This window comes from Bombus flavifrons, chromosome 5 (assembly GCF_040668555.2).
Source record: "Bombus flavifrons isolate JBK064 chromosome 5, iyBomFlav1_principal, whole genome shotgun sequence".
NCBI classification, from domain to species: Eukaryota; Metazoa; Arthropoda; class Insecta; order Hymenoptera; family Apidae; genus Bombus; species Bombus flavifrons.
The window spans coordinates 18,097,784-18,125,316 of record NC_138446.1 but is presented as its reverse complement, the minus strand read 5'-3'; the positions used below and the strand labels follow the sequence as shown (position 1 = coordinate 18,125,316).

At 42.5% G+C, this 27,533-nt stretch overlaps 1 protein-coding gene across 6 annotated transcripts in view; it reads left to right on the top strand.

The window, feature by feature from the left end:
- raskol (Ras GTPase-activating protein raskol) overlaps positions 1-27,533 on the top strand; it is a 257,001-nt gene that overhangs the window by 68,716 nt on the left and 160,752 nt on the right. For 2 of the 6 annotated variants that reach the window (XM_069112671.1, XM_069112669.1), the window contains exons 1-2: positions 4,816-5,389; positions 14,023-14,449. The exons of 2 other annotated variants lie outside the window; for them this stretch is intronic. In XM_069112671.1, coding sequence (XP_068968772.1) covers positions 14,215-14,449 — 235 coding nt within the window. In that variant the 5' untranslated portion in view covers positions 4,816-5,389; positions 14,023-14,214. Of the gene's footprint in view, positions 1-4,815; positions 5,390-14,022; positions 14,450-27,533 lie in introns of those variants that run through there. 2 more of the 6 variants (XM_069112673.1, XM_069112676.1) reach the window with 2 other exon arrangements.

The following is a 27,533-nucleotide window of genomic DNA, read 5'->3' as shown; positions in this document are numbered from 1 at the left end:
CGGGAGGATGAATCGTGGGCCCTCGAGGAAACCTACGAAGCCGACTCGACGCTCCTGTCCTCCTTCCGTCAACCTCTCGTCCACTTTTGTCCTTTTCTTTCCTCCGTACAGCCGTTTCGCGTGGCAGTTTGGAAAGGTAGCGCGCCGAATGTTCCCAGCCTGTCAAAGTTTCCGCGTTGTTCCGTTAACCATCGATATTTTCCACCGTGTCGCGATTCCGTCGATAGCTCGAGTATCGCGTGCGCGTGCTGGCTACATGAACATCCGGTGAACCTTGTGTCGGATACGTGCGTCGCATAATTTGGGTCATTGCGCTACTGGGGACGCTACTTGTTAATCATATCGCCGACTTTTTCTAAAGATAAACGACGTTTCGATGTACGTGGACTTTTGTTTTCGTTTTTGTTTTTATTTTTGTTTTTGCTTTGACCTTGGCCGAAAGAGACAAGAGTACGAAGACGACGACGATTCCGACAGAAATCTAGACTTTAGGCGCTTGTCGTTAAACGTATACAATTGCTGCTGATAAAAGCATTGCAACTGTTCTAAAAAGTAGCACACTTTTGCGTATAACAACGATAAATGTACGCATCCGCTAATGAACTTGTACCTAATGTACGTTATCTAAATTCACGATTCGATTTCAATCAATGACGCATTACCATAATCGCGCGTTAATGCTTAATCGATAAGTAAGTAAAGTTTATTTCAACTAAAACCGATCTAAATAAAACGGCAAAGTGGAGTAAGGATATCCAACAGTAAAATATCTAGGTCCGGGTGTAAGTGGCATCGGTAAGTAGAATCAGGTTGCATACGAATGTAGAGAGCGAACAGCAGGCACACTTATCGATGACACTGTTCGATACTTGGCCGTGGCAGAAAGTTGTTTATACGGTATATTCTATGGATTTTCTCGCCGGTACGTTAGTGAATGGAACATCCTTATGGCAAAACGATCACGCGCGTTTACGTGCCGCACATATTCCTACTCGTACACGCTGCCTAATCCAGTATACACTGGTTACTACAATAACACGTTTTAATTAAATCTGGCTTAACGACGTCTGGCTTCAAAAACAAATCACTCGCACTTCGTGCACGCGATACCTTTCATCGATCCGACAGGCAAGATCGAATGTTCGATGTAAAGAGGCGAAAGAAAAAAAGAAAAAAGAAAGACAACGAGAGGCTGAGAAAGGGTACAAAAAGCTAGCTACATGGTCGTTACAGATCGATAAAAAGGTTTTTAAAAGTTGCACGAACTACACCTTATCCGTTGTAAACGGGCGCCGGAGCTGTTATCGCGGAGACGATCGCTTCGAACGACACACGATTACTTCCCGTAATTTGCGCCCGCCATTTATTTAACGCGTACCCTTTATAAACGGCGGGCGTATTACGCGAAGAAGCATCTTATTACGACAGTATGTTGCTTGACGAACGACATCGGAGATAGATCCCTCCCGAATTGTCCTCGCTCGCGGTAGACGGTAATAAATTTCACCAATAATTGCGACGCTACAGGCCGATTGCGGATAATAGAATTTATAAAAGCTCGTCGTCTCGTTAGATGGAATTAGAAAGTGGAATGACCACTTTTAGACACAACGCTACGGTCGTGTCGCAAGAACAATGAGACGTTATTGTCAGTCATTTTCGTTAATATACGCGTTAATGTCTGTCATTAACGCGGGTAGCGACCGTTTCGATTCTCGTCGTGGCGAATTTTTCAGGGGAAGACGTTTGATGGTACAGTAGTACCGTGGGCATAAATATTCATGACTTTGCGCAATACGTCGGGTATGAGTTTCGTTCGATGATGGCAACTAAGATACTGCTAAGTATACATACGTGGTGTACGTTATTTCGCATCTGGACGAGCAAGATGAAACAATGAGCTTCCTCAACGATGGTGATTAAATCGAAGGCGAGCTTTATTTGGACGCGTTAAAAAGATAATTTTCCCATTATTCTTTCCCCCATTTAACCTACGAGTTACGTTTCTTTCCGTAATTTTTTAAGTTCCTGATAAAACGCGTCGTCGAACACCTCGATAGTCGATACTCGAAAGACAAAGATTCTTCGTCCTATCGTTCGCAATTTATATCGAGGTTAGCAGTCACCGAAAACATTCTTTCCCTTTTGAAGATACAGCGTGCTTTGGTTTCGTGCAAGGTTCCGTATAAAGCTATTCTAAAACGATAGATAATAGATAGAAAAGGACCGCTGTGCTCGGTTGACAAAATCGTTCTGTCCGCCAAGCTATCGATCGACCGCTCGAACCGCTCGAACCGCTCGAACCGCTCGAACTCGAAGCACACACGTATCGCTGGTCTTACTACCGTCTAAACGCAGATCGCGACTACTCTACGTATTACGCAACTTGTAAGTCTTGTGCAGTCTTGAATATCATCGCGTCAATCTTGGCGGAGGCTGGTTCGCGTACCCTTTCCTCCAGTTATATTGGCCGTTCCACGGATCGCGATAAACTCCGCCAATGGCCGAAGACCAGTCGTCGTCGTGGCCGTGCGGTGGTTGATAATTTGCAGGCTTTACACTTCAATAAATTCGCGTATCTTATCGCATCGTTATGTTCTCGGCGCGGCACGGTCAGATAGAGAGGAAGAAGGCTGCAGGCAGCGCGGCGTTCCCCGAGTCAGCCGAGTCGAACGATCGTTCTCGCGCTGACAATGAATCCCATATTCTGTTTGGCCTGTCTTTAATGGCTCCGGCCGTCACATCGTAGCAAGTTCAACGATCGTTGGGCACCGTTACTTTTCTAGCCATGGCGACCGCGAGGGAAGAGGCCGTCGCGTAGCGCGGAGAACCGCGTTAGTCTGTGCAGGCTGCTGGATTTTTGGCTATTTTCGACTTCAAAGTCCCTCCACTTCCTCCAAGCCTTTCCTCTGGCCGGTCGTTTCGTTTCTCGTTTCGTGCGCGTGCACGGGAAGAAGAACACGCTCGTCTGGCTAATTTCAAATGCTTTATTTTCACGACCGGTTTATCGGCATTGACTGCTGCCGCTAACTGTATAACTTAGGAGTGGCCGATACGCGGCAACGTAGACGTCTCTATCCGGTGCACGCCGAAGGCACCTACGTATCCGCGGATGGAACCAAATCTTTCATTCTAATACCACATCGATATCGAGCGTGTAACGGATGAACCAACCTGGGTCTTGGTAGAATACATTCGAGATATACGATGTCGTGTACGTGTCTTGTAATGTCTGATAAAAGCAATCATATACGCGAACAAATTGATATCGGTGGATGTGTCGATGAGTCGACGGACAAATCAGATCATAAAACGAGTAAAACCTTATTTCCATCGATTCGTTGCCTGCAACTAAATTGAAAATTACACGTGTATTTAGCCTCTTCCCACGTGATTTTGGAAGAACGTCGTTGACTGACGATGTAAAAATACCTTTCGCCACGCGAAGAATCGTGGAAAGTTTCGTTAAGTCGATCCATAGTTTCGTTAAGCGACCCGATTACAATTTTCGACGTGGCACAGCATGTTAGATTATTATTTCGAACGATTTTACAAAAATCGTCTTTACGTTTTGCTTCTTTCGCGCAACGAACGATACATGGCAGAAGTGGTTTATTCGTAAAAATAAAAATAAACGAACTTTCGAGCGTTTTGTTCAACGTATTTTTCTAACATTCGATCGCTTTCTCTTGTTTCCTCTCCTCCTCTCCCCAGCGTTTTCCGATTCTTCGTACGAATCGTTGTATTTGTTTTGTCTCGCTTCATCTTCCCTTCCATAAAATTGTTCGTTTTCTACGTCTTGATCTAATGGCCGGCGATATAGTAGCTATTTTGCGCGCAACAGTGGTTCTTGGAAATTGGAAACGAATAAAATTTACCGCTCTTCCTCTTCTTCTTCCATTCGATACAGCGAGGAAAGTTTGTCATTAACCTCGAGTATACCTCGTGCCATTTGTCACCGTGACATCTACGATGGCAAAGAGAAAAAAGAGTTGACCGCGAGATAGCGACGACGGGATGGTTTAATGACGAATAAAACATTGAAATCCGTGTACTGAAAATTTCAGTGTACCCTTCTCGATTCAAAATTCTAATAAAAACGTGTCATCTAGTTTGCATGTTTATAATGTTACGCTTCGCTGTAGAATATGTGCGTTGTACAGCGTCGTTACACGTATATTTGTCATCATCGTTTCTATCGATGAAACGTTTCAAGTATAAAATTATATGGAACGCAAAATAGAAAATACGAGTCGATAAATATGTTGTACCATTCTTTTCGTAATCTTTGTACTTTCTCCTGTTTGCGAAAAATTTCCGAGCAAATTATCTATTTCAGTATACATTTAAACTTTAATAGCAAAATATCTAAAGTCCATAGTTGTATAAACGGGATATATGTACGTATCGTGAAAGATTTCGAAAGCGAAATTTAAGTTCGTTTCTTGTACGTATATGGGAGAACACGCGTGTAATCGCGCGTAATCGTGCGTAATCGTGTGTAATCGCGAAAAGACAGGTAGAACTGAGACGTTTCCACACAGCCGCTAATTAGCTGGCCTTTCGCGCTCGAGAAGTCGAAGAGAGGAGGGAACCTGCGAGAGCATCTCTATTTTCCAGGAGAGGAAAGAGTTTAATTCGCGTCGGTTCAACCGCCGACAGAAAGGATTAGCAGAAGCATGGAAATATCAATAGCCCCGCGTCCGTCAATCGGTCGACGCGACGCACGTAATACTCGCGGCTCGGTCGGCCATTTCCGTGCGCGCTCGGTCGGTCTCGGCCGGTTAGCATTGTCCCGCGTTGTCAGTTTGCGGCAAGCAAGCATCGCGTCTGTGTCGTGTGTTCCCGTTCGAGTAGCCGGTCAGCGGGAAAATGTGACCATTCAAAAAGTTGGCCGACCTGCCGTTGAAAATTCTCGCTCGCCTGTCACCGTTTCGAAGCGATCGAAAGAATCACGCGCGGTAAGTGGCGCATCGATGTGTACAGTGGTTCGAGTATCCGGTTCCACTCGTTCGTAGTGTCGTCGTATGTTCGCGCGGTGGTGTGACAGTGTTTTTGGTGTTTCTCGTGATCGTACGCGATTCGTTCGGATAATTTCCATCCTGTGGATCGTTTCCAACGACGAAAAACCGGTAACTTGTGCGGTCTTTCTCGATGTGAGATGTTTTAATCGAAAGAACTCGGAGCGACGTGTCGGTATGTCTTGGTGTACGTTGACTCCAGGTCGAAAGTCCTTGAACCCCAAGTTTTTCGGGCGTTTATCTTGATCGCGGCGACAGCGCTGGAGAAAAAAGTTCGCCGAGTTTTACGCTCGAAATATTCGGACGACGCCGCGACGCGACGTCCGCGGCTCGTCGTAACGCTTCGGTGCAGGTAACTGCCAATCGATGTACGTATTTCTGACGGACTGTTTGATCACGTGATGATCTTCCGAGGCATATCGAAACGCTGTGGAGCTTGGACCGGTATATTTGTCATCGTGAAATAAAATCGATCGTAAAGTATCCTAGAAAATTAGCGGGATTCGACTGTCGTTGCGCGTACAGGTTAGAAAATTAGTCTGTATTATTAAACGTATTATTAGATCGGAAACTACATTTATCGAAAGCATTTGCAATTCAATGAATCGAGTTCGTTCTCCCCTATCGATCGACTGTGACCTCGATTTTCACAGATTTCGAAGTATTCTCAAGACGGATAAACTTAGACTCGTCGATAATCGTGTATTCATAATGTATACACGTGGTATATCAACGAAGAGAAAGAATATTTCGCAAAGTTAAATGCAAAAATGGATTCATCGACTCTTCGTCCATGAACAACGTTCGATTTTTATTTTCCAACACACATGGTTTACTCGTACATGTGTACGTGCACGCATTAATACATACGTACTCTGTTCTTTCTCTAACAAACTGCCTTTCTAAGAAGTAGCAAGTGCCATCCATGCTTGTAAACAGAATAATTATACGGAACGTGTTTACGTTCGTGACATAGCTAGCTTCGGCTCTATCAACTTTTCATTATAACATCTGAATGTAAATACCATCGTCGCTAATGTAAAGTAAAGAAGATTAATACGATTTGCCAGCGATGGGCGGGCGGCATCGAATAAAATCGACGCGTCGCTTTCTGCCGAGCAAATGGGTCTTCGCGACGTTCTGCATAATTAAACGTAGCTGACCGCGGTCGAGTATCATCTACGTGAATGGTTATTTATATAAATGCTTTATTTCACCCGCGTGTTTATATACCAACCGTCTTCAAATTTAAATGCTCGTTGTGGTGGTATCCGAGGCAACCCGAGAACGTTTCCCTGCGATGGTGTTATCTTTCGAAGAAACATTTGCTTATTTTTTCCCTTTATAACATCGTATAAGTCAAAGGATGTACATATATCTGCCAGTCTTTCTTAAAACTCTTTGGATTTAAAAGAGTTTCGTCGACTTTATAATTATACAATTAAGCATACCTCCTACTCGTAGGTGGTAAACAAGGTTAGGCACTTTCTCTTTGAAATTGAACGACGAAGAAACGAGATTGCATTTCGTCCTGTCATCTTATTTACGATATTGCTGTTTAAAATCGAACAAAACAATGATTTATTAAAAGTATATAATAGCAATTTGAAGCGACGAAATTGTATCGTTATTTTCTAATTTGAAATATTGGACGGTCGATAAATAAATGGAAACTGTAAATTATTTTATTCGTATATCGATGGTTTCGTTGTTCTCCTGTTCCTGAAATTAGTTGGTAAAGAGAGATAAGAAGAAAGAAATAAATATAAATTCAAATAATTATCGCGTATGTTTCTGTCTGCGAGCACATAGATATATCTAATTACTTTGAAAATATTTATCAGATCATTAGCGATGTGCAAATTGGATAGAAATTGTAAAAATACATTAGTAGCGAAGTAATGAAAATGTAATAAATGTCGATTCCAATGTTCGTTTTATTTCATAGAGTATGTAGTACGAAATGATCGTTCGTTCTGATCGATGCTTGGTCATTTGTTGCGCATTTTCCCGACGCCCTTCGCTTTTTGAACATTTGTTCGTTCGCCTTTTTCGTATTATCAAATTTTTTGACAGTTGATTACACTCGAAACATTATTATTTAACTCATTCTCAGTTATAACGGATATTGAAATCATCGAATCGGAATAATTTTTATATAAAAGTACTGTATTATTCGAATTAAATATGTCGGTATTAAACTCTTTGTTCTCTTAAATTTTTTAAATATAGGATGCCAGTAAAAATATAATATAGATTTAAAGGAATATCATCGAAATAGCCGAATCGGGAAACTTTTAATCAATTTTAAATTAATTGATTTCAACTAATGGATTAAGCAAATCCAGTGGCAAAATTCTTTCCTTCTTCTAATATATACATGTCTTACGTATTTGCCGAAGGTTTAATTAAATTTATTCATGGAAAATTTCATTTCACTCGTTATACTCTTATTGGTGCAAAAAGTAACGGGATGAAAGGATCGTCAGTTGCTTTGGATCCTGTACTCGACAATCACATTTTGCGCTATCGAATGGAATCGTCTGATTTTGTTTAGTTCTGCGTAATAATCAGCACGCACGAGTACGTTAAAAATTATTTCTTCGTTTTATTGGCTGAACGATAACGTTGTCGGATACCTTCTTAAATTTTCCATCACTTAGAAACGAAGTAGAGCAATTTCCACTTACAAATGGAAATTTTAATCGAAGGAGCCACAACCCAACGATCCGATAATATATAGCGAATAATACGACCAACGATACGAAACTTCGATCGCAATTCATCGATTCGATTTTCAGCAGGTTGAACGTATTACGCTCTCGCTGCATTATGAAAAGAAAAAGAAGATGCTTTCTCTAGCGATTGCTAGAGACTTGGCACGGATCGTCACTCTTAGGGAACGAAAGTTTATGACCGCGAAAAAAGTTCGGTTGCGCGTAATGGGTTTTCAAGGTAAGACAGATCGTAATAAGCCCTTGAAGCTCCGGGCGCTAGTCGTGCCATAAGATCGATGTTGCAAGAAACCTACGGGTCTGCGTGTTATGATTGTTAAGGTTTTATTCAGTCGTTATAGCATCGGTCGTTAGTGAACCCTTTATTTCAACTTCTCTGCGCGGAGTTACGATTTCGAATTCCTGTTTTCCGCATCGCTTTCGCAGATATCTCGCAGCTAACTCTATCTATCGTTCAGCGTAAAGAAAAAACGCGCGCGCGCTCGAGAAAGAGAAAGAGAGAGAGAGATTAAGGAGGAAAGACGCAAAGACCTTAGTAGGAGTCGTTTACTCTTCGTTGGAAAACCTTTGAGAAGCATCAATAATTTATAAGGTGGACTCTTGGAACGCGATCTCATCGTGGAAACTCTGGAAGACTCGACGAAATGAAGCGACTTGCTACCTACGAGGGAGGAACACGGGACACCTTTGGTATTCCTCGACTTTTGATTCGTCGCCGTATAATCGTGCTCCGTTAGCAGCTTTTGATCCGTCGAGTTACTGAATTTCCAGGACCAAAGTCCCTTTAACCATAGAGACGAGGGATAGTCGAACTCGTGGGACCGGGAAATCGCGATGTCTGTTCCCTGAAATTCGTGCAAAGAGATAAGTTTCTGTTTTCGAACATCCGAGGACGGATTACACGGCTACTGGGTAGTTTGCGGTTGATCGTGGCGAACGTCGCGTCGTGTTTCTGTTTAGTTTCGATTCCGCAGGTGTTAACTGTTAAGTTATTAGGGAGCCGGCGTAGACTGTCAGATTCACCGTGAATGTGTCTGTATTTGCCTGCGTATGTCGTTAGGAAGTTTGCAATCCTGTCTCGAATAGAGGAAGACTTTGTTACAGAAAGTGGAATGTATCTCTTTTGGTAATTGGGTTGTTTCGAACGTTTTGCGATTCTTTGATCGCTTAAGACATCGCGTTTTATCGTTCGGAGGTCACTTTCAGCTGTCACGGTAAAGTTAATTCGATCAAAGATTTAGATCAAGCGCGTGCTTCGTCCGATTAAGAACGTGTCGCTATCTATACACCTACGTAGTTTGGTATTAAAACTATCGAAAGTTAAAAATTATTATACATTATAAAAAATTGAGTATATAAAGCATCGATGATCGACGTTGTAAACGTAATATTATTTCCTTTTGATATTATCCGATATTTTGTAGATGTTAAAGAACAAAAAGTGTATCGATTATGGATTTTTAAAATTTCGGTAAGAAATTTTTCTGAAAAAGTGTTGCAATAGATCGATCATACGGTATAAGAGCGAAAGAGCCGCTTACATTTCACTGCTATAACGTCTATAAACAAGCGTGTGAGAACTCACACGGGCGAAATCGATTTCTCAAAATTCCCTGAACTCGAAACAGAGGGAACAGAGAAACGGTGATGGTCTTTGCGCGGAACAAATTACCCGACTTGGTCCGGTACACGTTTGACAAATCTTGGCTGTATCGCTGATTTAAAGAACCATTCTGTTGGGTTCGCCAGTCCCGACCGGCTTCCCTCTCAGCTGATTCGATCTCGTTTCTGGTCTCTCCTTTCCGTCTGTCCTCCTTCTTCCGCGTCGCTTCCTTCCTCTCTCTTTCCCGCGTACACGGCGTAACACATCGTCGTTGTCCGTTGTTACTGGCTTACCTTCTCCTCGGGGCATAGTCCGCATAACCGAGTTCCACGGCCAGATGGGGCGCGCGTTTCGCGCGAGCTAACGCGTTCCGGCGAATTTAAATCAACATTACGCTCGAACCGATACACGCCGATCGCCAACGAGCAATTAGGTAACGCAGGCAAATGTTTCGATCGCCTTCCGCGTTTCTTCTCCAACTGACCGAAACTTTTAGCGATTCGAATCACTCGCGCGATCTCTTGTTCCGAGGTTTTCCTCTCTGCCGACTTTATCGATTCCCCGATAACTTACGAGGCAATTACTTTCTTCTCGTTTGATTACTTGGAAAGTTGTTGGAAGGTTTTTATGCACTTCGTTAGCGAAGACTATGTTTCGGTGGGTATTTGTGGACCGAGAGAGAGAGAGAGAGAGAGCGGAGGTTTGGAACGATAATCGGATTCGAATGGAAGGTAAAAAGGATACTTGCACGTAGTTGTACTTTTCCGCCAAGTCGTTTTTTAACTCGTGCCATGCGTAAATCAAAGTAGTAGCAGTAAAATAAAGTACCTTTAAATGGTAGTAAACTCGATACACGTAATTCTAATTAGTCGGTATAGCAATACGAAAGTACGGAACTGACTTTCGGTAAGAACGGTCGTAGGGAAATTACTCGACGAAAATGATCCAAGTGCGTAGTCACGATCAGAGATATCGCTACTCGATACGGGCTCGAACGGATCGCGCAAATATTGCAATTATTCAACGATACTTATTTTCCTATGTCGTCGCGTGGTTCAGCCAGCGCTGCACGATCGCCGTGAATCGATGTTAGCTACCACACGTAGTAGCCAGTCTATAATGTCGGCCGAATATGCGTATTCCTTATCGTTTGGAGTCCGCGAGACGGAGGTTCCGAGGGCGCTGAATTTGAATCGAGGCTCACCGCCACTCGTAAATCTGCCATCGGAGCAAAAAACGGGCGGAATGTGATCTTCGGTCGGCGCGCGAGCGCTTCCAAGCTCGTTATCAAGACGAGTGCACCTGGTATCCTTGTTCCTGCTGCGGATTCCCAGGAGGCCTCCGTCCGATGTTTACGAGGGATCGTGGTTGTCGTAAGTAGGTACTCGGTCGTTCCTCTTCGCTCTCTTCCTCGACTGTTCCGTCTGGCTCTATGGCACGAGCAGGCGGCGATATGGTCCTCGTGGTAGCCGGAACGGATCCACTCGAGATCCTTTTCACGAGCTTCAGCCGCGTACGAGTCTGCGACACTGCCTCGAAATGTCGGAGTTCGTATACGGTTATACAGCGTGTTTCGTTTCCTCCTAGCTACCTCTTCTTTCGACCAAGCCGTTTTTCGATTCCTCGCCTCGGGATAGAGACGGAAACGAGTGTTTGAAGCCGGCCGGTGATCTCTCGCATCGGCGACGAACGTCGCTGACCGGATCGACGAGGAAGCGGGCCTAGTGTACGAGCCCAAATGGCACAATTAGTCGCGGTTCTTTCGCCGATTCGCTGCCTTTCATACGCGTTTCAGGGTCTTGGATGACTTTGGATGACTTTGGACGGCTTTGGACGGGATTGGTTGGCTGTTTTGTCTCGATACACGAGAAATTTTGCAGAAGAAAGAACGAGGAGTGAACGAGGAGAGGAGAACTTGAGAATATTCGAGAATATCGTTATGGAAACGATTCGCTTATAACCTATTGTTATATAACCTGACTATCGGTTTACGTTGGTATACAGGGTGTGTACGATCGTGGTTAACAATGTCCTTGCTACGGTAATCGCAATACTACGAGTATAGTGGCGCGATCGCCGTCGCGCTATATGCCAAATTACTTTTCTCCTGTGTGGGAAATTTCGGTGTTCGTGTCGACGGCCAATTTCTTTCTCTCAGGGTTGTTGGTCGTGTTCCTTTTGATCGTGTTGGTCGGCTGGAAAAGGCCCTGAAACTGAGGCGAAAAGAAAGACGGGCAAACGTATTCTGCTCCGTGGTCACGAAACGATTACAGGTTCGCCCGCCAACTTCGAACTCGGATGCGAACGACCTGTACGCTGGATCCTGCTTTCCCTTTTCCTTCCACCTTTCCCTCTCTCCTTCTTTCGCTCTTGTTTCGTCGTTGCCCGCGTACACACGCGACCAACGCACACGTCACGCTTCTTCGGTATTCGCGAAACCAGTTCACGTGCCGTGATCTTCGGCGTGATCGCCGCGAACCGCGATCTCGATCTTTGCACGCGTTCCCGCGTCCGAGCTAATCGTTTTTGGCCGATCGATTCGTGCCTGTGTTGCTAGATCTCTTTTGCACGGAGATACGTGTATCGCGATACGCGTACGAGATACACGTCCGGCAATAAAACGTGGGAACGTACTCATCCATCTAATTTCGTAGCGCTGATAAATATCGATACGATAGATGTTGATCGTTTTGTCTTTAGTTGGCAATATTCCTTTCATTCAATTACGCGTTCTCGAGCGGAGATTTCCTTTTTGCAAGAATATTACGTAGTTTTTACTTATCGGTTACGCAAAAAAAGCTGTTTAAAAAAGATAGAAAGTTAAAAATACTAATAATTGAATAACAAGAAAAAAGACAAGAGAAAAACGAACTTTCCTGCTTTCCTTCTTTTATGTTTTACTGTATACTGTATACTGTATACTGTATACTGTATAGTGTATAGTGTATAGTGTATATATATACGCTATACCGTTGTAGCTTTCATGCGAACGACGAAATTCGTTTCCGTGCCTCGTACATCCACCTCGTACGAAAACAGATAGTTGTTAGCGACCAAAGTACCGTATCGATGCGTGTGATTCCATTTTCTCCATAACGAGTAAACCTTATCGCTGTTGTAAAAACAATTTTGGAAATTTTGGAAATTTCCAATTGGAAATTTTAAATGTTCTTTCGACGCAACGGTCGCGGGAGCCAACAGTCGTGTGTATGGTAATAGATTTTCATCGTGCGAAGCTGCTTTGGTATGCGAGTTCCTCGCACACCGTTATCCTTTTTCATTGAAACTGGTTTTTTCGCTTTTGCATTCGTAGTGGCGGGCTCGGCTGGCACAGGAAGCGGACCATGTAAATATGTGTAAACAATTTATCGACGTAAGAGCATGCCACGTTGCTGTCGCGATATATCCCGTCCACGAACATCGAGTAATTAATGTCCTCTTGGCAGCTCGCGTTACGTTACTTTGCGGGGTCCGGTGAAAAGCGAATCTTCGCGTTATGAAGATGAAACGGATCGATAAGATTTCGATTTTAATTATATTCGAATTTAATAAATATCGAAATCAACGATAGTTTAACAATTCGTATAAAAAATCTTTTTTCGAATCAAAAATATCGAAGAAGGAGATTCCCAATGTTGAAACACTGAAAAAAGGTGTACGATCAGTCGTATAATGTAATGAAACACGGTTAGAAGAATCGTTAACGAAACGTTATGCACGGAATATTATGCTTTTCTTTGTAAATTAGTTCGGTTTATCGAGCGAATTCTTGGAAGGAAATGGTCGTTGTTATTTGAAAACGAGATCGCCGTTTTCTGTAAATGTAGCTATTACCGATCGTTCTAATTTATTCCGTTCACTCGCGTCGTATTTTACGTTTTGGTCGCTTTGCTCGAATCTGTTCTCGTCAATTTTGTTCTCGAGCTAAAGAAAGCAAAACGCTCGGAGCTGCTTTGGCTCGTCCAGCCGACAAGAGTGCTTACTCGGTGTTGTTGGATAGGTCATAACTCTCGTTGACATGTCGCGCGGGGGATGGACCAAGAACAGGCAATTAATTACAAGCTCGCTTAATTAAAGAGGGTCTTTGCGTTTCAGACACGAGAGCTCCACTTTCAGAGCTGTGGCATCGCGAGTGCACTCGGTTCTCTCCTGTGTCACGGACGTAACTTTGATCCACTTTGTCTGTCTTTCTATACTTCTTTGAAAACACCGCTATTTTTAAAAACTTTTGTTATTGCGCCGTTCTTCAGAATCATTTTATCCGCCGTTTCGTCGAGAGATCGTTTCGTCCACCCTTTCCCTAAGAAACAATCAAACGACCTAACTCCACTTTGTAAATTTTACGTCACAGACGTTTCGATTATACTCTTGTACGGCCTCCTTCTCTCGAAACTCTTCGATCGATACGGTGATTAAAAAAAAAAAAGAAAAAGGAAAAAGGGAGAAATAAAAATGACGATTGTTACAGGCTACCGCTGTTATTGAGACAGCAATTCACGGCGACGGTAAAATTAATTTACGCGAACGGTGAAGCAGGTCTGTAATCGAAAGCGTTCTGGCAGTAACTATGCCGTGCAAATGGAATTTCGATATGCCTCGATTTACTTTCGACGCGTTTAAATCGCGTATCTCACGAGTCCGTGCCGTGACCATGTGCTTTCAGTTTCTGACTCGAAAGCAGCCGCGCAACGGCACGCTGTGCTGCAACCAATGATGAATCAAATCGCTCACTGAAGTATCCAAAGTATCTCTCGAATCTCACGGTCGACTCGCAGAGCTACCTACGATCGAGTAGCGCGTAAAGGAAGCGCTCGAACGCGTGTCCGTCAACGCTTTCGGCAAGAATCGTGGAGAAATGGCGTTGACACCGACGCGTTGCCGTGGCGGAGGCGGCGAGAACCTTCCGGAAGACATCACGAACGAGGACGAGGTGGCAAACTCCGGTAATTTGGAGCCTCTGAGCGATTCCTGCGGCGAAAGCGACATGGAGGGTCTCGATCTCTCTCTGTTCGAGCCCCAGGTCGATACCAGTTCCTGGTGCGATTCCCGGATACACGCAGGCACTCTTCATATCCTGGTCCATTACTGTGGTAAGCTCTGGTATTTTTCAACGCGCCTCGTTTCGCGTTGATCACGCTGACTACGAACATTTAAACTCGTTTTAATCAAAAATTGATTTTCACGCGTCAGACGAATCGGACGAATGCGGTTCTTTGCAAGAAAATACATTTTCCCCCGTCCAAAGTGCTTGACACGTAGATAAGATTAGCGAAAACATTCTCTTTTGGGAGAAAATTGGTTTTAGCGAGTCGAGAATATTTGACGAGTAGAACTTTTTGGAGGAACGTTGATTTTACCCCGTGAAAAGCACTTGATCGGTAAGTTAAACTTTTCCTCTTTCTTCTCCCTTTTTTTTTTTGTTAGACGAATGATTCTTACGCTCGGCTAATATCTCCGTATGTAGAGAAAATGTTGTCGTTCGAGCAGCGTGGCCGGCGAATTATCCTTCGAAAGCAACCAGAAACGATAGCTCGAAATTGATTTGCGAATACGCTGTTCGACGCAGGTATTGCCAGCGACAGAACTCCCGAACGACTATTACGGCGATCGGTACTACTCGGTACTCGTTACAGGTATAACACGATATCTCCCAGCTAGAAAACGAGAAGGCAGCGTTGGTCGCGACCTCACCTGCGAAACTAAGTATATGTACATTACCGTATATATGTGCGCGTTCGATGCACTTGCGCTATTATTTCTGGTCCGCGGGCCAACCGTTGCTATTAACATACAATGCCGGCTACGATACCGAGCCACTCGCACACGAATATTCCTCGAGCGTGATTTACCAGCGCGAATTAATCTGCCGCGTTAAATGAAAATCCGAAGAAGAGAGAGTGGCACGTGTATCGTGAACGCGCGGCTGCGTGGGTGCCTCGCAGTCTGCGTAGGGAGTCAAACGCATCTGGAAGATGGGATACTACGGATACAGAAGAGATCTCGGAATTTTTTCGGGTTATGTAACGAGAATGTGGCTCGGATCTGACGAGATTGAACCACGCTAGCAAGGGGGATATTTGCGTTGCGAAACGTTTACATCTGTGTGTACGTTGGATGCGTGCAGGATGCTGAAACGGGTTGTGTTTGGTGTTGCGGCGCGTTTAGAATATCACGAGTTTTGTTTCGATGAAGTCGTTAGTGAGATGACTTCTGGTGTAGATCGTTGGCACAGCGTTTTATCGTTTTGGAGTTGATTCGACGTTTTTCGTCTCTTTTTTTCTTTTTTCTTTTTTTATTATACGAGTTACGTAGTACTGTGTAGAATTGTACATAGGAGGTAGTTGGGCCAAAACGTAGCTTCGAAAGGATAAAAATGGAGGAAAATGTCGTCGATTAAACGAACACGGATGCTTAGTTACCGGTTGCTCTTTCGTACCGACGAGATAATTCTCTCGCATTAGCCAACCGTAATTTGCGCGTTATTCGTATTTTCGTATCACTTCGCTACCGCATACCGGCACGACCGTGAAGAAAAACGAACACTCGCGAGGATCGTAAGAACCAGGATCGGGAATGAACGGTTCGGGTGATCGATTCTCGGTGGGGACCAATTAAACCGTGATTCAGCGTGGATGTAACGTGTAGCACCGGCAGGAACGCTGCCCGCAGATATAATCTCTTCGATCGCAATAAATCGATGTAGGTAAATAAGTCGCGTCCTTTCTACCACGATCCGTCCTCCTTTCTCCTTTCATTACGCAGTTGCACGCGGAGAATTTTCTTCTCTACGCGTCTCTGTATACGTGCTTTGCCGGCTGCTCCAGGTATCAAGAGTGTAACGCAGGCTTCGCGAGTTGAGAACGAGTATGTAGTACGTAGGGGTAGTGACCGTGCCGGGTAATCCAGTCGTTCAATCCGAGCGATCGCGTTTTATTTAAAGCCTTCGCTTCTTCGTAGAATCTGATCAATGGGAAAACCTCTGTTTACGTTTGACGAACGACGAGAAAGGAACGACGACGACTAGAAGCGGGAAGAGATCGATACTTTCTTGATATTTCCTTGCTCGTGCAAGAGTTCGTAATACTATATATGTGACAGCGATCACAGTGGACAGTCAAGACGGGACGTCTCTTATGGATTGTAATAATTCTTACGTTTCTTTAATCGATCGATCGTTAGCGATAAAATTGTACAATTTATTTTGCTTTTATAATGCAATGCGTGGTTATCGTTAATCGTTAATGACAGCCGAGTGGTTTTCGATCAAAGGCTTCGATATAATGATTTATAAAATCGACACCGAGTTCAAAATTCAACCGATTTATTATTCTGTCGTAGCGATAGTAGATAGAGATCAGCAAACTTCCCCTTTATTTACTTTTCCAATTCCACCGCGTTATGTGAAATTTTCTTAATGGTCTACCTTAGACCTGTTTATCTTTTAAGTTAATCTGTTAGCATTATTATCGTTATTACGAGTTTTTATATAACGTTCGTGAAACATTTTTATCGTAAGTAGCTTCGTGAGCATAAATACACGTGCCTTTTTACTACGCGTTCGAAACGACGACTTCTAATTATAACGTACGTATCGTCAGATGTTTAAATTCACTTTCGTATTTTACTCTTATTTCATACAGTCATCGTCGACAAGTTATTGTTTCGCATGTTCGCGGAGAGGACAAAATTGGAAAGATAAATCATGGAGGGACAGATCAATTCATCGAACTCCATTAACCGAGCTCGTATCACGATATTCAGAAACTTCGTTTCCAACGTGGCAGAAAGCGTTGCTCTCGTTATAAGTCTAGCTTCGCACCGAACGGAAAAGGTCGATGTCGAGCTCGTTCGTGCGGGTAATTAAAAACGTTAGTGCGATAATTATAACGTCACCGTTGAGCGATCGCGATTTGTCTTCGCAAATGGGAAGAACCGATCCAAACCGACCGTCGTTGATTGTCTCCGGAATAATTAGTAAACGCGATTTTAAACTCGAACTTGGGTGGACTTGGATAGGATAGAATGCAATTACAGTTTCAGTTACGAACCGTGAAATATTTTTATGTTGGTTCCCACGATTTGTTCTACGTTTAATAGAGTTGTTTGCTATAGTTTCGTAGCATTGAAACGATATCGATATATATTAGTTATTCAGTGTCGACCGAAACCCTAAAAATTGCAAACGTCTTTAAGTAAGTGAAAAGTTTTCAGTATAATAAACGAAATCGCGATTATCTTCTAAAGAAAAATAAATCTATGTCGACTTATTACACCACGTTCTAAGATCGTATGAAAACTACATGTCCGTAAAACAAGAATGTAATGTAATATAATAATGGATGTAACGTATACGATCGATCTATAGTTGACACGAACTTTAGATGTGAAATTAGAACGCTTCCTTTACGATTACTTATATAATATCTACTTTACGCATGACGTATCGAACGTATGACATCTCTAAGACGGTCTTGTGACTTGCAGAACTTTGAATTATGCCGACGATATTACGTACATAGATCGGAAACCAGTTCGAATGCCACGTAAACCGAGTAGCGTTTCACCAACACGGACGAACGTTATCGCAAAGTCGTGTGTCTTATTTAACTACTCTCTTCGAGTCTGCTGTATTTTCAGATCGGAGAAATAGCGACGACGTTCGCGTTGCTCTTCTTCGCGGTGGCAGATATCCGATATCACGTTATCCGTGATCTACCAATACTTGAAATAAATCGAACTGACCCATATTCTTGGATTTAACAACTTTCCCGAGAATTTTCCACGAGCTCTAATTCGATCTTAGATTTTCTATTCCATTTCTCGTATCTATTGCTCGATAGAAACTACAGGACAAGTACTCGTGATCGTTACATTTGCGAAAGGTTCGTATATTTTTATCGTAGTTATTTTCCACCGAAAGAGGTGAACGAACTTGCGTATATCGAGCGTTGATGACCGATCCTCTCTGCCATTGCACCGAAATAACAAATGCTTCGGATAACGCAAAAGAGATTGTATACCTGTTGAAGTTGATGATCAATTTCAAGTGGAACGTACATTTAGATATGTACAGGTACACGTGCACGTACGTGTGGTTTCAGATATACGAAGATATATGGTACGAGCGTGATGCGATATGTGGTATGCGTGTGATAATTGTAAGAGTGCGGTACAATGAAAGAGCGAGTGGATGAGTCAGTCAGTGTCAAAGAGTAAAGAGTAAAGAGTTAAAAACGATGGAGTAGCTGCCAAGCATTAAACTGTAACACCAGAATAATTTATCGTTAGATAAAGCGCAGGATTTCGCTCTCGTTTCAACGTCGATTAAATTTTATTTAAAAGTTCGACTTCTAGCTTTCTAGGTAAAATTAGGTTCCTCGCTTTTCATATAAACGATCTCTCTGCGTAAGTACAGAATGTTAAAAAAGAGAGTTTGCAAGTTACTTATACTCGTTAGGATAATAGATATATTCTGGAATGGATATTTAAGTGCGTTGTATACGTCGCGGATGTATGTGCGCAGCGAAGATAAAATCTATTGTTTTTCAAGTATGATCGTGCGCGCAAACAATTAGCACTCGGTCGTAATTGTGCAGTACCTGCGTGGAATAAAACTTTATTATCTGTATCTTCGATATGTATATGTACGTTCGTTGGAAGGTGGCACGAATAATACCAATAATAATAACAACGTAATCGGTTAGTAAAAATAAAAAAATAAAAAAATAAAAAACGAGCGCTTTGTCAGCAACGGTATTCACATTTTCCACGGCATATAAATATGCAAATATGCGTATAACTGTTGCGATAATTATAGATTCTTTTCTAAGCATATCGCGATATTCACAAAATGTGATACGTTTCAATATCGAAGTTATTCGTATTTTCTCGCGATGTAACGTACATCGAGAAAGACAAATCGACATCTTCGTAACATTACTTACTGGATGAAACAGCGGATCCGATAAGCGGAAAATCCCGATTCGATTATAGCGCGTTGCTCTCGTTTCGAGTATGAGCCCGAGTGTCGCGGATCGTCGTTGCAGTTGCAAGTGCAACGGGAACACATGCTTTTCTAATGGAAGTGTCAGCTGCAGCGATACAATTTGCGTTTCACGCAGGTCAATATCATTCGGTTTAATTTCTTCGTTTGATTATTTGATTATTTATTTAATGGGATCGTTAGTCCGTTTGCATCGCGTATAATCACGTCCAAAAGCCCACGACGTAACATCGCTCTTATCGTAATTTATACTAATTTATCGACAGCTTATAAACTTAAATGTTTCCTCTATTTTCAAAAGCTTGTTCCATTTTCTGTTGGCAGATAATTTGAATTTTTGATATTCCATTTTCCATAGAATTACGTATTCATCGTGTAAACTTATATCCCACTTGTTATACAATTTTGTGAAAAGAATTTGTGAAATGACAGGATGTTGGAGAACGAGAAGAATGGAAAAATTCAATTACTACTTCAACAGATTTTAATTATTCGTAATTTATCCGTCGTCGATGCGCAACCACCTCTAAACAACGTATTCATTGCGAAAATGATAAAATTCGTGATGTGTGTCGCGCACACGCGGATCCGAATATGTAGAAATTTCAAGAGAGCTGTTCGCGTAATCCAAAGAGAGGTTCGGAAGGATGAATCTAGCGAAACGAAGTCACGCCAAGGATTAATTATTCGAAATGAACAGCACTTGCCGATGGCGGGTCCATTAAAAGCAGGAAATTGTTCGGGGCTTAACGTCCCGTTTATGGCGGGTATATTTTGACCGTTTCTCCATCTACCAAATCGGCAGTAAAACACGAGTCGCATACTGGTTCTTAGGGCTATCTGTTACGATTGGCCAGCGTAATTGACAGCGTAACCGTCCATAAATTATTTTCTAGCGCATCCCTGTTTTTTATCCTTCGAACGCGCGATCGTTACTGCGTAATGTCGTTGCATGAATGTAATTAACAACGTGTTAGCGACTGTTCCTTCTTCCTGCATGCAATTATCCTCGTGCAACCTATTTCACGATTAGTTTGCATCACGCTATGGCAAACAAGAGGCGTGCAGCTCGGTTCAAGGAAATCCTGTTCCTTTATGTGTATCGCCTTTTACGTTTCATCTCTTCCTGTAAAACGTGTTGATCTTGCAATTTCAAAACCCCGAAGAGCTTTTAATCCTTCGTACATTCGCCTTGTTCGCGAATGGGCCGGCCAAAAAAGAACGCCGAGTCGAGGAGGGCTTGTAAAGCCGATCTTGTCGATATCGCGAGCTGTACGTGATTTCCTATGACATGACGGTTTGACGCGATAGGAGGGACGATCGAGAAGCAGATACAATTGAAAGCAGCAAAATTGAATAAAACTGAACTGGTCTAACTCGATTCGCTCAAGTACGCCTGTTATCCGTTAAGCGTGATCGATTTTAGCGTGACAGCTGTAGCGACAAATTCTCAATTTTCTTAATTTTCCGATCAACGTCATCCCGAGTGTCGCTACCGTTCTGCTACGTGTTCCTTGCGTCCATACACTGGGTGAGGATGGGCCGATACTTGAACTGACGCAAGGTGTTCGAAGGTGTTGGAAGGGTCGTCATGTTCCTTCGGGTCACAAACTTCGGCAACTCGTACCGTTACATATATCTGGAAATTGCCCTTCGGAAATCTCGAATTCGTAGCACGTCTTCGACTATTGAGTGGGAAAGAAACAAAGATTCTAAAATTCTAAATGCAGTTTACCATTCCCTAACATTCTCGGATCGATCGTTACTCGGAAATAGCTTTCTTCCTCGGTCGTGCAACAACCCTTACCTTCCTCTTCGTTCTTTGTATCGTGACTTCGCGCGGAATATATTCGCCCTATCTAGGTACGTATTATACACTCCTTGTAATCCACTCGCTCTATCGATCAGGATTCTGTCAGAAACAAATTCTGTCATAAGCAACAAGTCAACAGAACGTCTCTTCAAGATTGTTAATCCTGAAAAATCGGTATATATTCGAGTTAACTTGTTTACGCCCTTAAGAAGTATCAGCATCGGGAACACGTCCCGTGGAAAGTTTATGACGTCAGGTTAAATCGAGCTCAGTGGGACGAGTTAAGCGAAGAGTAGCAGTATGTATCTCTCTCGGGAAACTTGTTCGATAATCGAAAGAGTCGCGGTTTTCTCCGACGAGTTGTCGCGAGCGAACGCCGAAAGGAATTCGTCGCGATTCATCTGTTCGATAAAGCTGCAGTTATAATCCTCGTTAATTTGTAGACTCCGAGAAATCGGAGCATTCGCGAAAGTCCGATATTCTCTGCCTTGCTCGCTAATAGCGAAAAGAACCGACAGACAGCCTTGTGACCTAATTGAATTCCATCGCGATTATTTAAGCCTTGGACTCGATTATTTTTTTTCCAGTCGATACGGCGTTCCTTTTTCCCCCTTTTTGTCGTTTCCATTCGTGCGTGTGACTATATCGATGCGTTGCACTTGATTAACCAAATGCTCTCAAAGTCTGGAACGTTAGTCCCTTCTTTCCTTTCACTCTAATTTATCTTCGCCGTAAGTTGTGTTTATCGTTGATGTAAGGAGAGTGAGAGTATGTGATGCGAAGAATTTGTTTCCCGTTGGTCATTTAAAAGAACAGATAAATAGTATTCGAGCAAACTATTTATTTTTCAAATACTATTTAAATTTACATCTCTTCAAATTTTGAAAATCATCGATACACACGGCAAATGCGTGTTGATTTGCGACACAGAAAACTACCGACTAAACGCTGAAAGTAACAATTACACGTTGGTTTGTGACGTAGAAAAGTAGAAGTGGAATTTTCTCTTGGGATAATGCCGCGCTCATGAGTGCCGCTGCATAGTTTATGTTTCATAGTAACGAACCATGAAGTAGAATTTGATTATGGGAATGACGCATAATCGCTGAAATAGAAAAGTGAATTTCTCAAATAGAAATTTAAATTACTTTAATAACAAGATGTTTCATCAGATATTTAACGTCAAAAGTTCACGTATTTGGCAGCGAGGAAATGCAAAATATTCGCATAATAAAAGTAATTATTCGAACAATCTACCTATCGCACTGCTCCCTGAAGGAAGCAATGCTTAATTAAAAAGCGATAACATTTTTTTCCTTCAATTCGTTTCCGTTTCAAACGAATGAAACGTTAATGCAACAACGACAAAAATTATATATCGACAGGTATAGGATTTTCGATGACTTTTTACGCTTTTCTCGATAGGTATTTATCATTTATTTGTTTTCACTTGAAAACTTTGATTGGCCCTAACATCTGAAGCAGTAACGAAACGTTATTTTGATTAATTCGGTTTTACCTTTTCAACGTAATCAACTTTTGTTTATGTAGCTCTGTGTTCGATAACACTACTACTACTACTGCTACTACTACCAGCACCACTACTCTAGGAATTAAAAACAGACGACCAAAAGTGTCAAGACCAGAAACATTAGAGAAAACATAGAATTACTACGTCGTGCGATACAATGCTGAAATTATACCGTCGTTCGTTATTCAGGGTAATTAGAAGGAATTAACTAGAAATTTGTTTTTTGTGAAAGCAAAATTACCAGCGTTCAGCTCGTTTCTCTAACCGCAGCTTTCAGTGGAAGTTGTATCGATAACTCATTTCGCTATGGTTTCACCTGAAACGTTGACAGTTGTCTTTTCTACGTCCTGTTATTTCCATGCTCTGCCGACTACCGATTAATTATACATAACCAATCTGTTTAAATTGCGAACCAGCTTTTAACGTTTTCCACCTATAACGCTACTGTTTTGTACCATATGTCGTCCCTTTGAATCGAATGTCGTTAAATACGGCGTATGATGTCCTGTCACGCCACTTTTTATTAACTAGTCACGCGATTTTCTCTGCAACTTCGTTGTATGGAGCAGTCGTTGCCTCTTAAACATACGATTAACCTAGAATTATTCTATTTAAGGAGTTTAAGAATCTATTTTTAGCACTCGTAGCTATGTTTTGACTAGTATCGACAGCCGAGGGTCTCTCTAGACGAAATTATAAGAGTACCCGTTGTAATTTAATTCGTGACTATGTCGAAGAAGTACGAAGCGTTGCTTAGAAGTTTCAAGATTAGAAAGGATTTTAACTGGCCGAGCTAGGAAGATCCTAGTTAAAAGACAAGTTTATCGACGAATCGATGAATTTCTATAAAATAAAATTATATTTCTCGCGATCGGAAGACGCGTGAAATCTGAAATTGCATTCTGCGAAAATGTTTATTTATTTATGGGATACGTCGCGATAAAGTTTAGAATATACATAACTATGAATAACGATGGATGGTGGGCATGTACCAACATAACCATTCGCTCGTCTTTTAGTTACGCGACATTGAATTTTCTCGCCTCCATACTATTGTCGAAGGATTTATCGACGCGTTGATACTACGTGCTTCTGATTATTAATTAACGGATGGACCGCGTTAAGCGTCGATACATGGGAAAAAGAGAAGCGGTCCACGGCGAAGAAAGCCGGGCCAAAGAGCCTCGTGAAAGAACGACTCGCCACAGATAAGATCGGTCGGTAACGAACTAGCCAGGTCCAGCGAGTTTCTAACGAGGATCGTACGAAGCAATCTCGATGTCGGGAAGAAACACGCGCGAGACTGCTCTCCATGGTTACTCCGTTTCGCGTTTTCGACACGAACACGGTCTCGAGAACGAAGAAACACGAGGACCTCTTACCTGTCCGCCTCATCTCACTCGTCCTACTCTCGTCTACTTGATCCTCTTTCCCGTAGCTCTAGTGGCGACGCCAACACGGTACTAGCGAGTTTACCGAATCGTGAATATGAAAAATACGATATATGTGTAAGAAGGAAACGGGCGGTGATAGTACGACGAATCGTAAAATCTGTGAATCTGTGATATTAGGTAAACTAAAATGGCTGATTCGTCGATGAAAAATTGCTAGCGGTTATGCTTCGACGATATATCCGAAACTATATAATTTTCCGAAATAGCCGTTTTCCACGTAAGAAAAGCTTCGCAAATGCGAATATATCAGGTTTAGGTAGATAGGGATAAAAGGCGGTGAAATTGGAATTTATTGCGAGCGGTCTAAAAGTCCCGTAGGAATATCGCGTAATACGTGCATGGGTTATGTGCGACGATAAAAATGCGATGAAAGAGTCGGATACTGCGAAAGGAAAGACGTACGCGTAGTCGGAATGTACGTGACGTATTGTACGATATTTCGGACCAGTTCTATAGAATATTTCCCTAGCAACAATCGCGCGCTTCCGTTTTTCTCAGGAAGGTTTTAGACATTTCAAAAATGTATTTAAATTTCTTACGACATCTCCATTTAACTAGCGAGCGAACGATCCGTCCTAGAGGAATCGTTCGATAAATTTTCTCATTGGAAATGATTACTTTTAGTAGAATCCTTTTACGTGAATTTTTATGATATACAAGTTTATCGTTTTATTCGTGACCAGTTTACGAAATGTTACAAAATTTGTTCACTAGGTACCCGCTATCGAAATTTCGTAGAAATATTTTATTCTTCTTTAATTGGTAACAAATTCAATTTCAACTTCACTGTTAAATATTCCGAATATTTCCATGTGCAAATAACTAAATGACGTCCTAACAAACTCTAAATTAAAATTCTAGATTTTTACATCGGAACGGATACTATGGATAACGAATTGCAGTCGTGCGTTACCAAAAATTGTCTTATAATATAGCCTTTAAGCTCGTTTTCCCGAAATATAAGAAACAAGTACCAGTTAGAACGAAAATAACGCGTCGATTTAAGGCAATAACTTTCGTATGCAAGAGCGGTCTACAGTCTGGTCTGGAGTTGGTATCCCGACGCTATTACCGTTTACCGATACAGAACTGTATAATATTTCGCGTTGCGGTCCCTTGCACGTAACGTCCGCAGAGAAATATCTTGATGTCTTTACGATTACCACGAGCCCACATTACACCATATTGTACATCGTTACACGATGCCTACACTAGTGCAACACCTGCGTCACATGGAAAACTCGGATAGTTCGATCAGAGCAACGTAACTTCGAGGTAGCCTATTCGTGGATCGATTCGGTGGTTATTGGATAATATCACAGAAACTTTTATTTTACACCGACAACTTACTCCGCTCACCGATCGTTCGCTCGTTTAACATTTCGCTCGTTCCAGAATATCTCGACGTTCGTCATCTTCGTATCGAAATGTGTTCGCGTTGTTACGTGTTTCGGCCGATCTTTCGCCAAGTCGATGATTAAAAGGGACGTTCAGCCGGATTAAGGATTCCAGACGAATATTACCGACGAACTTGTGCAAAGAGGTTCTCTGGCGTTTGGCCAGGCATCCAAAAGCCCTTACGCCGCTGCATTCGTCATCGTAATCGTTCGAACACGGCTTCGACTTTTCCGCTATCACCAACCATCGTACACTGTCTGCCTCTTGTATTCGAGGATTCGTTGCCGTGCCATCCATATGGATGCGACTTGTACGCTTTTTCACGTTCGAGCTGCGTTGAATGGATAACCGTTGCGTCTCGTCGCGCTGATACAAAGACGCTGCGCTAGAAGAAAGAAAAAAGCGAGAATGAGACCCGCTGGGAATCTCATTTATGCGTTCGTCGATCGACCCCTTTGAGGGTCTTGGCGAAAAAGTACACGGTCCAGAATTTCAATACTTGAAAAATACACGCCGAGGAATAAGGAATCTTGACGGAAAAGGAGAGACAGAGAGTGAGAGAGAAAGAGGGGGGGGGGGGGAAGAGATGGAAAGAAAAAAGGTGAACAAGTACGGGAAACCCTTTCGCTTGCGATATATATAGATCTGGATGATAGGATGAGATCACGTAGTCACGCGGGGATGTGAATATCGTAATAGATGGTTGAGGAAGCAAAAATCTCCAGGATGTTTGAGACAGGACGGGATAGCGCGGCTCGGTGGCCGGAGAAAAGAACAACCTGGTCTGGACGTGTAAAAATGACAACGGTTGGTAATCTGGCGTGGCTTTTCCGTACAATGATAAGCAATCTGGAAGCAGGTTTTCTACCGTGGAACCATATTTATCTGTGTTTGAAAATAGGGTGTTTGGTGCAAGGCATTCTATGAATATTTTTGCGTTATTTTCTGTAGATACAGAACTCCCCGTAGAGAACGGTGAATTATAATAGAATGTATATACGTATATGTAGAGGTTGGTAGATTAGTTGGTCTGGATTATTTCTGATATTTCAATGGGAGAAAGGTGACTCTTGCGTTTTGGATCGAGCAGCGATTCCTTGGCAGTTGATAGTTAAAGTTTTGCGAAGATCGTTGGTAAAAATCGTGCGAAGAATATAAACGTGAAATATGCTTTCGCGACTGTCGTGCATTTTCTCAGTGTGTGATTCAGTTGCATCGATCGTGTATTCCAATCGAAATCTCAGAAAGAAATGGAAGGAAGAAAGCACGGATCGTAAAAAAATTGTGCTTCCAAATGGCTCGGAAAACCTGCATTCGAACAAGCAGCCACGCGCGGCTGCGGTTGTAATCCGCAGTTCGTGTGCGAGCACTCCGCAGGAAGAAACAGTTTTGCCGCGTCTGGAACGTCGAATCGATATTTGTTCAGCCCTCAGCCGGAGACGATGAGCGCGTTCACGATTCACTTCGATTCACAGGGCACTTTGTGTTACTCTTTTGCGACCGGATTAGCGTTGAGCACGCGTTGCCTGTTTTCACTCAACGCTGTTTTTCTTCCAAACCTACCACGGCGCAAAAATTTCTCGGCGCGATTCGATCGGCTTCCGAAGCGTTTTCTTTTCATACGTATATGCTTCTTTAAAAATAGTTTCTTCGATTTGAAATTTCTCAGGGTCAAGTTGTGCTTCGTTCTTTTTGAGAATTGATCTAGACGTACGTACAAGTACGTAACACTTTGATATTTACGTTGAATTTCGATGGTTTGGAATTAATTTTGAATTTTTCCACTCGCGTTACACGATCTTCCATGCCAAAGAAGTTATATCGCGAATTGTTTTCCGATCGTCGATCGTTTTCGTTCCTTCGCTAACGAGCGTGAGAAGCGAATATCGCAGCTGTTGTTTCTCTATGAATCTGCTGGATTAGCAGCTTTATCGGCAAAGCGATCTGTTCGGTATAATATACAAGCGTAAGCGTG